Source organism: Synchiropus splendidus, chromosome 18 (genome assembly GCF_027744825.2).
Source record: "Synchiropus splendidus isolate RoL2022-P1 chromosome 18, RoL_Sspl_1.0, whole genome shotgun sequence".
Lineage (NCBI taxonomy): Eukaryota > Metazoa > Chordata > Actinopteri > Syngnathiformes > Callionymidae > Synchiropus > Synchiropus splendidus.
The window spans coordinates 5,033,010-5,047,311 of NC_071351.1; the positions used below are offsets into that span (position 1 = coordinate 5,033,010).

Consider the following 14,302-nt stretch of genomic DNA (forward strand, 5'->3'; position numbering starts at 1 on the left):
ATGTTATTATAGAAGTAAAACCAACTCGAATCATTGTCCTCACAACTTCTTACAAAGGTCACATTTGCTAATAGCCCTTGCGTCGAACGATAAGATGAAAAGAGAACAGACGTAGGCAGACAGGCTTGAAAACTTACTGTTGAAATAGAAAGAGACCGTGAACACCAGAGTCAGACTTACGGCATTTTTGGTCATGATGTAAATGTGAGTTCCAGTCTGGTCCAGTAGAAGGTCACTGTTGATGGGCGAGTTGGCCTCGATGCTAACATTAGCGTAGACCTCCATGCGGCCATCTTTGCCCAGATACACCTGGCGGGGGAAAAAAAAAAGAGAGATTTACGACTTGACAACTATCTGTAGCAATAGACTGGTATCAGTCGAGGGCTTTAACTTTGGCTCTATCAGCAAATCAAATCACACTCAGGATCGCGTCCAAAGTGGCCAGGAATGCGATTACCACCCGCTCAAATCGAATCTGGAGCGCAGGAAGACACCTTTGGCCTAAGTGATTCCCAGGCAGCCCGACTCTCGTGTTACCTCATGTTAATGAGATTAGCAGAGGTTTTTCATGCCTCGTTCCATAAGGCTGCTGCTTCATCACCGACGGATGAGTGGAGTTTCGGCCGTCCCATTATGAGGATGCACTCAGGCCATAATGGCAGGAGGCTGCCAAGTTATGTCCGGAGGTTTTAGAGGTATTTATGCATATTTGAGAGGAGCGTGATGAGTGGGTGTCACGCGGCATACACGCCTCTCATTTGAGCCTACGACTAAAACACACAGTATTCCTACTGACGCTTCATGTTTCATGAAGTGGGGTGGAGGGGGCAGCAGAAAATGCAAAGAAGCCTAAAGTCTGCTTCTGGGGAAATACAGATGTGTAATCTCTTAAGAGAATCCGTTGTTGGCCCTCCTCCAAGATGCATGCACACATAGCCTCTCAATGAAAAAACTACTTTTTTATGAGGTCCACTGGGCAAAGAGACTACATCTGCTTGGTCCAGAAGAAGATCTGTGTCCTTCGACATAAAAATCCAGTCCAGGGTTTATGATACCTGCACACATGAAGCTTGCACTTCATATCCATATCCATTTACTTTTGTCAGTCTGAGCTCTTCAAAGTGTGAAACATCAACAACCATCGCAGGGGTTTAGAGAGGCCCACGGACTGAGCTGACAAAAACTGCTAAACAAGAGCTTTGAACCCACCACTGTCGTGAGGGTTCACCAAAGATCCTCTGACAATGAGGAAACATCCCGTCGGCGGAACTTTCCCATGCTTCTCAGAAATAGCCAAAGATTCTGTCGTCAAATTTGTTGGGAACTTGGGAACGAATCAGGGCAGCAATTTTATGCTTGTAACTGGAATTAATGGCGACGTTGACTGACATTTTTGATCAACTGTTTCCTTTAAAGAAGAAATGATGCTGAAAGCCCAAATACAATGAAGACTTTGTGTGTACTAGTGTTTACAACAGCAAAGAGGCCTGTGACTTCCTGGAGAGGAGGAAAGCGGAGCTGCTCAGTATGGTAAACAGAAAATGAGAAGTTAACTATCTGACAAACATGTGTCCAGAGATGATTTTGTAGTTCTGTGAAAGCCTTTATTCATTATATTTAAGTGTATTATCATGAAATCTAAGTCTCGCCTTTTGACTGTCCAAGTACAGTACACTTCTCTTTCTTGCCAGAGAGTATAACACTTCCCTTTTCTTTTTTTTTTCCTACCTGCTGCTTTTTGGTTCACACAAGAATTAGACTTTGCTCATACAAGAAGCCCTTTCATGAGTCACCCGAATGAGTCAAGGTTATGGAAGGAAATTTAGGGGGAGAAAAAAAAAAAAAGACACTGATGCATTTTTCTCCCACGAATGCATAATGTTTTGACAAATGAGTTCACTGTAAAACACAACTCAACCAAACAGCACCCTATTTTTTCCGTTAAAAACATACACTTACACAAGGAAAAAAAAAGTATAACATTTTTTTCAAAAGGCTCAGTATACAGCAGCAACGCCAGAAGCCGTACATTGCAACTCAACACAAATATATTGTGCTATTCCGCATCAACACAATGAATTTGTTGACTTGACCCCAGTTCGACTGGCTTGCATGAATCCACACACACATTCATTTGAAGCATACACGTACACATACGCACACTGGGCTATGGAATTTGGTCCTGCTGTGATACGATAATCCTGTTTAAATAGATTACTTCAGATGGCTCCACGCAGTGATGCTTTGATCTGCTCCTGAAAAGTACCATGTATGACACAGACTAACCTACTAGACCCTGCGTCCCTCCCCCAGTCTAATGTAGAGTTTTGGCTGCAATCCTTTAATCTTGACTGCACATGCAACTATCTCATCTATGGATCCTGTGACTCACAATAGTTCCTTTCTGCCCTCAAACTCTTCCTTGTAGACACACAAACCTACTAAAAAAACTAAAGCTACCAAGACCCGCACACGTCAATCCCCAGAACAAAAAGAATAAAGGGCAGGATGAAAGCGAAATAACATTGTGTGGATGTTGGAGCAGCGAACGGCGGAATGACTGGAATCTACCAAGCACTCCTTTTCTTATGAAGTAGACACAAACGGGAGCTTTTCTGAAATTGAATGTTGTTTCTGGCATCAGGTGTTTGCTTTGGTGGGGAGTGATTCATTTTTAATAGCGGCGGCCGCAAAAACTGGGATCAAAATATTAGGAAATGCACGAAGGTTGGGAGTGAATTCTTGGAAGGGTTATAAAGGGAAGCCAGATCTCAAGGAGGAGATAAACTGATGAGTCTCGGGCGTCGCTCACAGCATGCATGCTGAGGCAGGTCTGACGGTCCAGGGAAACAGCGGTGTGGGTTTGCTATCTATGGTCCTCAGGTTTGGGATCTTCTTTGGCAAGTCATGTTCAGTGCATGTACTCCTTGCCACTACTCAATGAAAACCAACACAGAAAAAGCCTCACATAAAACGCATTTGGTAAGAAACAAAGGGCATACAACTCACGACTTTTGCAACCTTCAAAAGTTATGGCCATTTTAAGTGTTAAAATATTCACCCAACCATGAAGAGAAAATGCTTGAAACCAAGTGCAGCCTGTTATTATTAAAAGTCAAAGGCTAATAAGAATTAAAAGGACACTTAATGCAGTCACTTGCATGTAAAAAGCAGTTCTGACTGTAAACAAAGGTATTGGGACTTTGCCAACTATGACTCGATCAGCTAAGATAAACAAGAAGGATTTAGTTGTAGTCTCAGATTTCTAGCTGTAAGTGGCAGCTTCTTAAATGGCCATTGAGGTTTGTCGTATTGAATCATTTGCCTGCGGCCCGTTCATAACTCATTTTGGCATTACATTAATTACAAACTGCTATGTAGACACATCCTTCAGCGTCATCCCATTGACTGGTGTGTGTGGATGACCACTGCAGACGCACTGTATGCGCTGAGTGATCTGACCGACGGCCTCTCAGACAGCACAGCAGATGGGCTCAGTGTCTGGAAGTTGTTGTGTAGCTACCTTGTGAAGAGTCCCTCTGGAGTCTCCCAGGAAAATGATGCTGTGCCCGTCTCTGACGCTGACAGCCACAGCAGTCAGGTGCGTTGTAGTGGTTTGCCACACAGCTTTGGCTACCACCGGAATCTTGCTGGCCATTGGACTCGGGGTGTGGTCCGAGCCACAGGGATACGCCTTCAGGGTGTTCTGGACAGAGAGGCAACGGTGTCAGTGCGACTGGTGAGAGAAAGGATCAAACTTGATTTCATAAACAACATCCGTTCTCAGTGCATCGGCTCATTAAAACAGTCTCAATTCCTTCAAAATGTCTTCTGCAGGACCATAAGGTTCTGAAGCAACGGGACGCTCCTTCCCATGGTTCCATGCTTCTGTGTCCTTGCATGACTGAGGAGCAACTGCGTCATGTCAGTGCTCATTAAGAGGACGCGCAGCTGATTCCGGCTTCATCTGCTGTATTGATCTCCAACAATGTCTTTTAATGGCTCCGAGGTTTTGCAAAGACCTGACTGTCTTCAACGGAGGTTTGGAGTGGGGAGGGAGGCAGCTGTGCAGAGGCACTCGCAGGCATCTGGGAGCTCCGGGCGATTTCAACAATGGCCTTGTTACAACGCCGGTCCGTCTTTAAGAAAACCTTCCTGCGTTCCACTTTAATCTTGTTAACGGTGGCATCCTTTGTTGCTTAGCTGCATTTGGTCAGGACGACTACAGTAAGTAAACAACAATGGCCATAATGATATGTCTGCTGGTCCTAAACCGCTTGAGCCCAGCCTCCAGGGACGACCTCTCTTTAATCCAGAACTGGGACACATGGTTAGATTTTCTTTTATCCATCAAATAACCCCTAACCCACCGGATCACATATTGGATTTCCCAAAAATATTATATATTACAAGTTGAGTTGAGCAGAACCAACTGGAGCTGACTGTTCTCAGCAGATGGTCCAAACAATAATCTCAGACTCCATCATGCTCTTTTTTTTCTCATGTCAATTGTCATTTTTAGTCTTATTTGTGTCATCATTTGGCATGTTGACATTCTATACAGTAGCGGACCAAGCTGGCGTTCTCACCGGGGGCAGGGTGGCGCAGCTGGACTTGACCTCATACTCAATGTAAGCCACCTCTCTTCCCTCCATGAGGCCGTCTTTGGTGTAGCAAAGGTCGCGGGTGGAGTCCATGTGTTTGTCTATGTTGTCCAATGGGAATGCGCAGAGAGCCGAGCCATCCAAGTTGTTGTTGGTGGAGCTGCTGCGTGTGGAGAAGACTCCCAGCAGATCCTCGCCCTCCAGCTCACCTCCTCGCCCCACCTGAGGCAAAACAGGGGTGTAGCAAGCATGGTCAACACAACAGCAGGTTCTCACACCCTCACAAATACAGAAAAGCAGTCAGGTGACTCGCAACAGAGCTGTAAAGGCCTTTGATTTCCAAATCAAACATCTAGAGAAACAACCGTGTTGTAACTTAAACTTTCTGTCCCGGGATCCACCAACTATCTGGCAAAGTGCTGTCAAACAGTGGAGGCCATAATTGCTCCTGATGATTGTGTGGTGTCTCGCGGACGGAAGCTTCTTGCATTGCCAATCAGTCAAAGTAGCGGAAATGGTTATGTACTGTTGAGTGGAAACAGTTGTACAGAGTTCAAAGTTTTTACTGCAGCTTGTGGTTTAAACTGAGGTTCCACTATAGACCAGGTCTGCGTGACTACAGTGCAGAACCAATGGAGAAGCACCACCAGGCAAATTCACAAGTTCAGATTTCTGGAAGGTAGGAAGTAGCTTCTCCAAAATCCAAAAGTGACAACAGTGTATTTGAACTATGAGCTCTTTGAAAAGGCCATTCGTTTCAAGGACACACTAATTTAGTGCTGCAAAATAGAGCAATTCTTGAAGTTTATTTTTGCAAGCTTATGTTATTATTGCTATTTTTCTGTTTGTTGTTGACTGTCAACCTTTACGCACAATTATTCATAATACAATTTAAAAAAAATGTATCTTTCTGGTGTTACAATCAAATAATAATAATAATAATAAAAGCATCTTACAACCCAGTGAACCAGCTGGTCATGAGTAGATAAGTAAGGATAACGTACCTGAGCGGCCTGAAGAAGGTTGTAGTTGGTAGAAGGATTGAAGTCGGAGTGGCAGACCAGAGGAACCTCCACGTAAGAATAGTAGGACTGGTCATCAAGACATACCCGGGCCACATATGTACGGTACTCCCTCGATATCGACTTGATGTCCCGACGATAGAAAAGAAAGTAGACGTACGAGCGCCGTTTGAATGCCATTACAAAATGGTGGTTGTACTCAGCCAGGCGCCCGGCGACTGCCAACTTGGCGGTCTCGTCGTAGGAAAACATGGGTTCCGATGACAAATGGCGAGTGGATATGGGTGGATGGCTGGACGTGTAGCCTCTTCCGACATACATCACCGTCCTTTCACCTCCATGGGGGGCCACCACCAACCCCACCGTGGACACAGCTGGGTCGTTGGCTGCAACATGCTGCGTGTCCACCGGCCTCTCTTTGGAAAAGAGCACCTTCTTGATGGACGCCAGGCTCCGTTTCTGGCAGGTGCCCTGGTGGACACTTCCACAGGTGATCAGCTCCAAAGCTTTTGGATCCACGAGAAGTAACTTATTGTGATTGCTGGTTTTCCTAGCATGAGGACAGTTGGACTCGGTGACAGGAGGGAGGCAGTCCTTGCTGTCCCTCAAGGGTCCCGTCGTCTCCTCCTGCTCCAGTCGAAGTGCATCCAGTCCATCCAGCTGGAAGAGGTGGTCCCTGGCGCCTACGTACACCGTCCCCACACGGGGGTCCGGGTGGAGCACCAGGTGCTGGAAATGTGTGTCATTCCGAGTGAATCGTGGATAAGAATGTCTCTGTGTGGAGGCGGACACGACGGAGATGAAGAGCACGAGTAGAGAGGTGCTCAGAGTCTTCCCATGTGGCATGGCAAACATTCTAAAGGAGACGCAACACAACACAACTTTAGTGCTAACTCCTTTTCAGCATACATTAACAAGAGAAGCGCAAAAGAAAGGAGAACAGTGACCCACACATTACTAAAGCTATTAACACATATCACAACTTTTATCTCCTTTCACAAAGTTCCTCAAGAGTTTCATAACCTTGTCAAGTTTTATTGTTACATAAACCCTGTGGCTGAAAATAGCTCGATGGATAACACCGAAAACAACTCTGTCCAGATGTCGGGGAGAATAATTCATGCTCTGTAAAACATGCAAGCCTATTTGTGTTATACAATTTTCCAAAGAGAGAATGATGTTGGCGTCATTTATTTCAACGAAGGGTTAGATGAATCTCAGAGGTCTTGTTAGGCAGGTTGGAATACTTTCGGGATCAAGTCCTCACCATCTGTGATCTTTGTTAAGACGAAGACTTCCTCCTGCCTATCGCCTGGAATCATATCCCGTTGCTTTCCTCTGCCTCTGCGGGGGAACAACAACATAAATAATTATTAACCTACATCTGTTGGCAACAAACAAGGGGACGCCAAACGCACCTCTCAGGACCGACAAGATGGCAAAACAATATACAGGTCCGATAGACAGTACTCAGTCACCCTTCACGTCTCACAACGTGGACAAGTCAGACAGCAGAGAAATCTGAGATGTGCAAAGAAGAGTAGCCGCTCACATGCTCAAATACATAAAGTGCATTTGGTCCATGTCAAAACACAGACAGCCGTCGTATCATTTACAGTTGGAAGCTTCAAAACAACTATCATTTCCCATCAGAACAGCCATCCTTCAACACCTCCACAGAGAGTGCTTTGTGGACACTTACTCTCCATTTGTGCAAAAACCACTTGAATAATTGAAGAAGCTCCGCGGACCTTTCCCTGACCTCGGAGGAAAGGTTACGTGTGAATAAACAAGTGCATCATCATCATCCTACACGCGCCTCGTTTTTGTCACGCGACAAACGCATCATTAGGGGATCAAATTCATACTCAGCCCAGGTTATTGACGCACCAACACCTCTCATAATGACAGAGGAAGGCAAATCTCCAGAAGTGTGTGACACGCCGCCATGAAGCACATCATGCACCATTACTTTTAAGTGTGAATAGATTGCAGTTACATTAGACATGCAGTGTCATCTCACCCAATTGTCGACTGACTGAAGCGACCCCCTCGACACAAAGGCAGGGGGTTAAAAGAAATGTGTGTGTTCATATGTGTGTGTGTGTGTGCATGACCACAGGCCATCCTGGAGCAGGTGCACGTGTCTTTGGAGGGTCTTACTAAGTGTGTCTCAGCGCTTGTCTTGACTTATTCATGAGCAGAATGAGGAGTATAATAAGTAATAACCTCCACGCCCTTTGTGGGAGAGTGTGTAGACGTGAAGAGGAGTCGCTCCATTACAGGCTGTTAAACAGGGCTCAAGATGCACACGCTCCTCTGCCAGGGAAGCGGAGCAGTCATTATAAAACATACATCTAAAACAAACTCACCTTCCTGTCTCATGATTTATTAAGACAAACTGGACTGCACGCTGATGCACAATATCTTTTTAAGAGGGGTTGAAAAAGTTGCAGAAAAACATCCCGTGCAGATGATAAAGCAGCTATTTCTAGTAAATACAGCACCCACTTCACTTAGTTTGACAGTTTGTTGCTGCTATTTTTCATCAGCAGCAGAGAGCGGCCAGCTACAGGAACATCTTAAAACCCAAATGCCACATCTGCTGAGCATCTCATCAGACAGGAGGATCAGCAACATACTCAGTTAGGTGCAACTTGTATAAACATGAGCATGATGACTCAAGCCGCAACTCTAGCAGGGAGTGGGGAAGGAGACTAGTGCCTTGCCCAAAGAAAATCACAGAACAAGCCTGGGAACAATACAAAACAAATTCCCACAATCATTCTTCGCAGGCGTCCTCACCTGCTCTTTGACCACTGAGCAAGCTGGGGTCAACTTATTTATAACTCCCTCTGACCCCATCGCCATGGGAACTTCCTCTTACCAACCAGCAATGATGATTTTCCAACCAAGCTACCATGAGAGCAGAGCAGACTTTGGACATCCAGCTGTGGTTTGAGTGAAGAAAAAGAAGGGAAAGCCCAAAGCAGCGGCCGTTTCCCATGGGTCCCATAACTCTTGAAGAATATACAACTGCAAGACGACTCCATCCGTCAAAGGAACTCAACTTATAAAGTGAAACTTCAAGTTTGGTAAAACGGATTTGCAAAGTCAGTTTCAAAATTTTCAGACCAAATAATAAAGCTGGCAACAAACACTCTTCACAGCAGTGTCTGGAATGCAGCATGACTGGACACAGGGGCACAGTCCGAGGTCTATAAATAACCCCTGGTGGACCATCAGAATGTTGACAGAGCTTTGGGAGGCAGTCGCTGAACAGAAGGGAACGACTATGAGCCTGATGTGAGATATAATCCAAAGGCAAGGCAAACGCTATAAGCATTTATAATGTTTAATAATACACGTTAAACAGTATGTAATACACTGAGAAGAGCTGTGCTAACAATGCTACGTACTTATTCATGCCAGAATGTTTACGGTCCCCTGAAAAGTTCCCGAACTGCGGTCACATCGCTGAACTTTTGCCCGGACCATTCTTGTCCATTTCACATTCTTCGTATGTCCATGTCTAATAATTATCGAGACTCAACTGTGAAAGTTCGTTTCTAAAGCCCTTAATGGACCGTGACAGCCCACTGAACGCCCAAGACCCCATAAAATATGTGAGGTCATCGGCAGTGGAACAGTGGGGGGACATTGGGCCGGGAGCCATGAAGCATTGCTCTGCATTGTGATGTTCTGGTGGGCTGGCTGGCGTCTGGCCCCGGGGCCCCCAGACTCCTTGACGGTAGATGTCACAGCATGAGGACAGTGAGGAGAACATATCTGGGGGAGATCAGCAAGGACAGCCATTTGACAAGATAAGTGAGCGGATACAAACAGAAGCTTAATAAATCATTTGGATGGGAATTGGGATGTGATAAGAATAAGAGGCAATATTTCCACGGACTTTGGGTCGAGATGATCTCATCCACAGTTTTAACTGAGAAAAAATGTGTTGACACTAAAGCATGGACTACAATCCCCGAATACAACCAGATATTTAACCCGTATAAACAGACTATGCCGTCTGAATCACATAGTATCAGAATATTTAAGAGTAAATAAGTTGGATGCTTTCAGTCGCCGAATGTCATTCAAGGATCTCACTGAGATGACTCTGACTCAACCGCAAGGATGGACCTTCCACATTGATTTGTTTTCACTTCAGCCGCCACTTCCCTCATATGCAAATGTCCTCAACCTTCAGGACGCGTGGATTCCGGTGAGATCAAATTCCAACCGCGAACAATGCGTTTGGGGATCTGACTGGCAACCACTTCCTTTACTGCGATCACCTACTTATTGCTCGTCCAGTCTCACCAGAGCACTCGCTTCTGTCCAAAAGAGGCGATGGGAAGATAATCCTTGAGAGTGCACTCTGGAAACCACGTCGTTTTTGACTCATGGATATTTAATATTTTTGGTCCACAGGTGCTAGGGCATTTGACATGCTCGCACAACACGGAAATTCCGTATAGAAAAATATTTTTTTGAAACCTAGAAATTAGCAGTGGATGGTTTTTAAAGCCTGTGTGCAAACCACCACTATTTATGACTGAAATTAGACAGCGGACTGACTGAGTGATGTTTTTGCTCCACTCCCTCGCCTCACTCTTGGTAAATATAGAAATACAAGCCAGTGCATGACCACAAAACACTGTAAGTGTACGATGACGGAATCTACTAGAGGTTAACTGGTTACCATGCAGCGGTTATTCAAGTACAGACGGATCCAGAGAACTGGATCAGGTTAGCAGCAAGACTTACAGGCGTCTACAAGGGTCAAAAGATCATCGGATGAACCCACAAGAAGAAGATCATATTCCTATTTTAGCTCATTTTACAGTGAGAGCAGATCATTCTAAATTGGCTCCAGTATGTTTCGTTTATCGTGGCCAAGAAAGACGAACAAGATGAGAGAGCAGCGACAAATAGCACAAGTATTAAAGGACATCCACTTCACAACACTTGGCTTTATCAGTAGATTATCCTTGTTGTGTTGTAAGATCTGTGAAAGGGCTAATATTATGAAAGGCAGACGTACACATGCTTGGCCTCTCTCCATTTCCGTCGCCTTCTTAAGAGTCAAAGGCCATCTCTCTGGCCTTGGTTCACATGCACACACAGAGGGTCTGTCTCTCGGCCCCTCCGGTGGGCTGAACAGACCCTCTGTCTGACTCTGCTGCAGGGAATAGTGTCCCTTTCACTCCTCTCACCGACCGCTAGCATTTAACGGACACAGGATAAAAGTAACTTCCCTTTCAATCGAGACCCTTCACACACACATCCAGGCAGAGAAAGAACACACTTTTTCCAAGTTCACGCAGCCACTCACACACACACACACCCGATTTATGACAGGATCCTTTCAGTGCGGAGACAGCAGCGCTCTGAAAAGCAGGTGTGAGCTGCGCTGCTTAACATGACACTCATGACCCGCCTTCAACTGTAAGGCTCATTTTGATCCATTTATTGATAAGGATTGATGAACTATCATCATGCCACACAGCGTTTCACTTAATGTGTCATCGAAAAAAAATCCCATCGCAACTTAATTACTATTGAAGTTCCCCCACAAGTGAATCAATTACTTTCTAGGAGCCCCACAGTGTTAAGTGATTGCACACAGATGTTGTATTATGCATGACTATATCACAGTTATTATTAGAGTTTGACGCGCAGGACAGACGGCCCCAGAGGGACATTTGGGAAATGTGATACTTGGCATCGCACAATAGTGTAGGAGGACAGTCTCCCACGTGAACACGCAAATACACACAACCACCGCCATCCATTTGATTTATAACTTTAATGAGTTGTTGAATTATTACTATTATTAATCATCTTTATTTAGTAGATTTAAATATGGCTGTCAAAGGGTAGAATTTTAGTTATCAATGACTTTAGTTTTTCATTGAAGATCTGGTTGAAAAGTGAGAGATGGAATGATGGCGAAGGAGAAATTTCCGATTCCTGAAGCAGCGAAAACAAAGACTAGCATGCCGTTGCTGAAATATGGCAGACCCCAACTCACGCTGCCGTAACTCATCAGAGATCAGAGAGAAGCAAAAGGTACGGAGGATGAATGAGTCAGACTGAAAATGGCAGACAAAAGCAAAGAAGGTGACTGGCACAGGCAGCTGGACTGATCAAGAAACAGTGTTTGTGTTTCTATACCCTGCTTAGTAAAGACAAACTTAATAACTGGAATCCATTTTCTTCTCATGAAAAAGGATGAAGCGAGCAGAAAATCTAATCTTTCATAAGCAACATGAGACGGTGGATTTCCTGCACTGCTCTGGACACATGCAAAGCAGCCATGAACAGAATACCACAGCCAAATTCAACAGCAGTCCGCCTTATATTACCAGCAAATATTCCGGAGCAAGAACAAGGAGAGATGACAAAGCAGTCCACAGAACCACTGTTCCAACCTGGAGGAATGAATTGGGAGCCTGCATCGCCAGGTGGAAGTGTGGTTTCCCAATCGCTAGGCAACAAGTTGAGTCACCTAAGCAGTATTATAAACTACAGCGAAATCATATAGCAACCTAAAGAACAATTTGAAATGAAAAATAACACCAGTGACCTGAAAGTGTGTTCAGTTCAGTGAATTGTGACCCCTGACCTGTTGCATTACAGCTTGCTCAGTATTTATTTGTAACACCAGGAAAACAGAAATTTCCATTTCACCTTGTCCACAATGACACATGAATCATCGGTGACTTGATCATCGTCATTAAAACCCAGAGCTGAGCAAAGCTCCCGCATGAATCCAATTATTTTAAGGATGCCTTAGTCAGAAAATTAGACCTTATTCACTTAGTTGACACGGCTAATGCTCTCAGCAATAACAAGGAAGTAGATGGCTAATAACAATGACATCATGGAAGGCATACACATATTCCCGGAGGGGACGCGCTTAGCAGCACGAGGCAAAATTGGATCGCTTGACATTTGTTGTCAACCTGTTTTTTTTGCAAAGATGGATGGGCTTCTGCAATCGTGCCCTTTTGTGCTCATTTATTTATTTACCGTCTGCCGCTTTTACAGTGCAAGAAGAGTCAATTGCTGATGTCTTTCTGTGAAAGGAGGAAGGACATTCAGTGGAGGTCATCTGTTAGGGACCAAATCCAGGCAGTTAAAATAACTCACGTCCCCAGAGAGAGAGGAAAAAACAGCTTTCATTCTCATATAAGAATTTTGTGGTTTTTCTTATTATTGACGATTCATTTTAACTAAAATCATTTTTTGCTGAAACTATTCTAGCCGGCAAACACAATAACAAAGTGGACAAAAAAGACATTAGCATCGTCTGGCCAGACATAACAGGTTTAAAAAGCTTCTGGAAAGTTTGGTCGAATCTTGACAGGCCATATGTCCAGTGGACGCATCACGTCATCAAGGACGCACTGATACTGTCATTGTGCTAAGGAGGATCCCGTGGGATGTGAATGTGTATTCATTTGTTTGTGAATGGTCCGCATACATTACCACCTACAGGGAGTACAGCCACGGCTTCACTCCAAGTCACTCGCAGGCGCACACACACAGAGACACATGCAGCCGCCTCCTCTTTCAAAACACTCAATAGCCTGAGAAAGCCCTTTGTCATTCTTCGTTGTCGTGACGACGTGCTTGGGTCCAGTGAATACAGAGCGGCGGTCTCGCGCTTTCAGTCTGTGGGCATTTTTTAATCAGCTTGTCACACCGTCTGTAGACACATTTCTGCTTCCCTCTTTGCAAATGCGGAGATGCGTCTTACGCCTTCTCGTCTTATTATCTTCATCATAAATTGAATATAATTGATGACTCAAAGAGCTCTGGGAAACATCAAGACCGCTTTTCTGCTGGTTTATTCAATTACAGACACCACAAAAAAGAAAGGATATTGAGCCACAAGGCGTCTGATAGTGAACCAGAGTATCACTGCTAATGTGCCTGGACTCGGAGCTCTGTGCTCTGCTGAGCCTCCTCTTTCAAACAAGTCTCAAGGATAGGAAAATGTCCCAGCCATGTCTCTCAAAAACCCAGAAAAGAAGAACACTTCTATTCCCAGAGGCGCTCATTTATGATGTAAGGCAAAAGGAATCCGAGAGCAAGACGTGTTTTATTCATGAACAGGTTTGCAGCAAATGACCCCTGGCGGACCTTTGACTCGTAACAAGTAGACTTGATCCAGCCCTGCGTCGCATCAGTCTCAACCTTCTTAGTAATTCCTCACCCTTGTCTTTGCCCCCGGCGTACACCCCCCACATCTCGCCACCATTGCAGCTATCCCGGGCGCCGATCTGGATGCCAGGCATTTTCCAAATGTTTAGTCAGGGCCGGACTGAGCGGCTGCCCTAACACAGCACCAGTTAAAACCATTACAGAATTACATCACAATTTAACTATCCTCACAAAAGGACAAGCAACATCTTTAACAGAAAGCAAGTTTAATGTAAAAGAAAAAATGTTCAATTTTAAACTTCATTTTTGAGACCTTCCACAACCATCTTTTCTCTCAGCAATTGCACTGGATGCTGACCAAAAAAAAATCACACACATATCTAAGTGCAGTATATCTGCCTTATCTGTAAATATATATGGACTAAATAAAGTGCATACAAGGGGCCCTAAATCACCAATATCACATATCCAATAGAAGTTAATGGTGAAAGTTGCTGC

At 44.7% G+C, this 14,302-nt stretch overlaps 1 protein-coding gene across 4 annotated transcripts in view; it reads right to left on the minus strand.

Annotated features, from left to right (window-relative positions):
* The window catches only part of LOC128749919 (plexin-B1-like), a 46,940-nt gene that overhangs the window by 17,705 nt on the left and 14,933 nt on the right, over nt 1-14,302 (minus strand). For all 4 annotated transcript variants that reach the window (XM_053849929.1, XM_053849926.1, XM_053849925.1 and 1 more), the window contains 5 exons: nt 6,894-6,970; nt 5,609-6,482; nt 4,590-4,826; nt 3,524-3,706; nt 181-309 (listed from right to left, as the gene is read on the minus strand). In XM_053849929.1, the coding sequence (XP_053705904.1) occupies nt 181-309; nt 3,524-3,706; nt 4,590-4,826; nt 5,609-6,481 (1,422 nt within the window). In that variant the 5' untranslated portion in view covers nt 6,482; nt 6,894-6,970. The remainder of the gene's footprint in view (nt 1-180; nt 310-3,523; nt 3,707-4,589; nt 4,827-5,608; nt 6,483-6,893; nt 6,971-14,302) is intronic.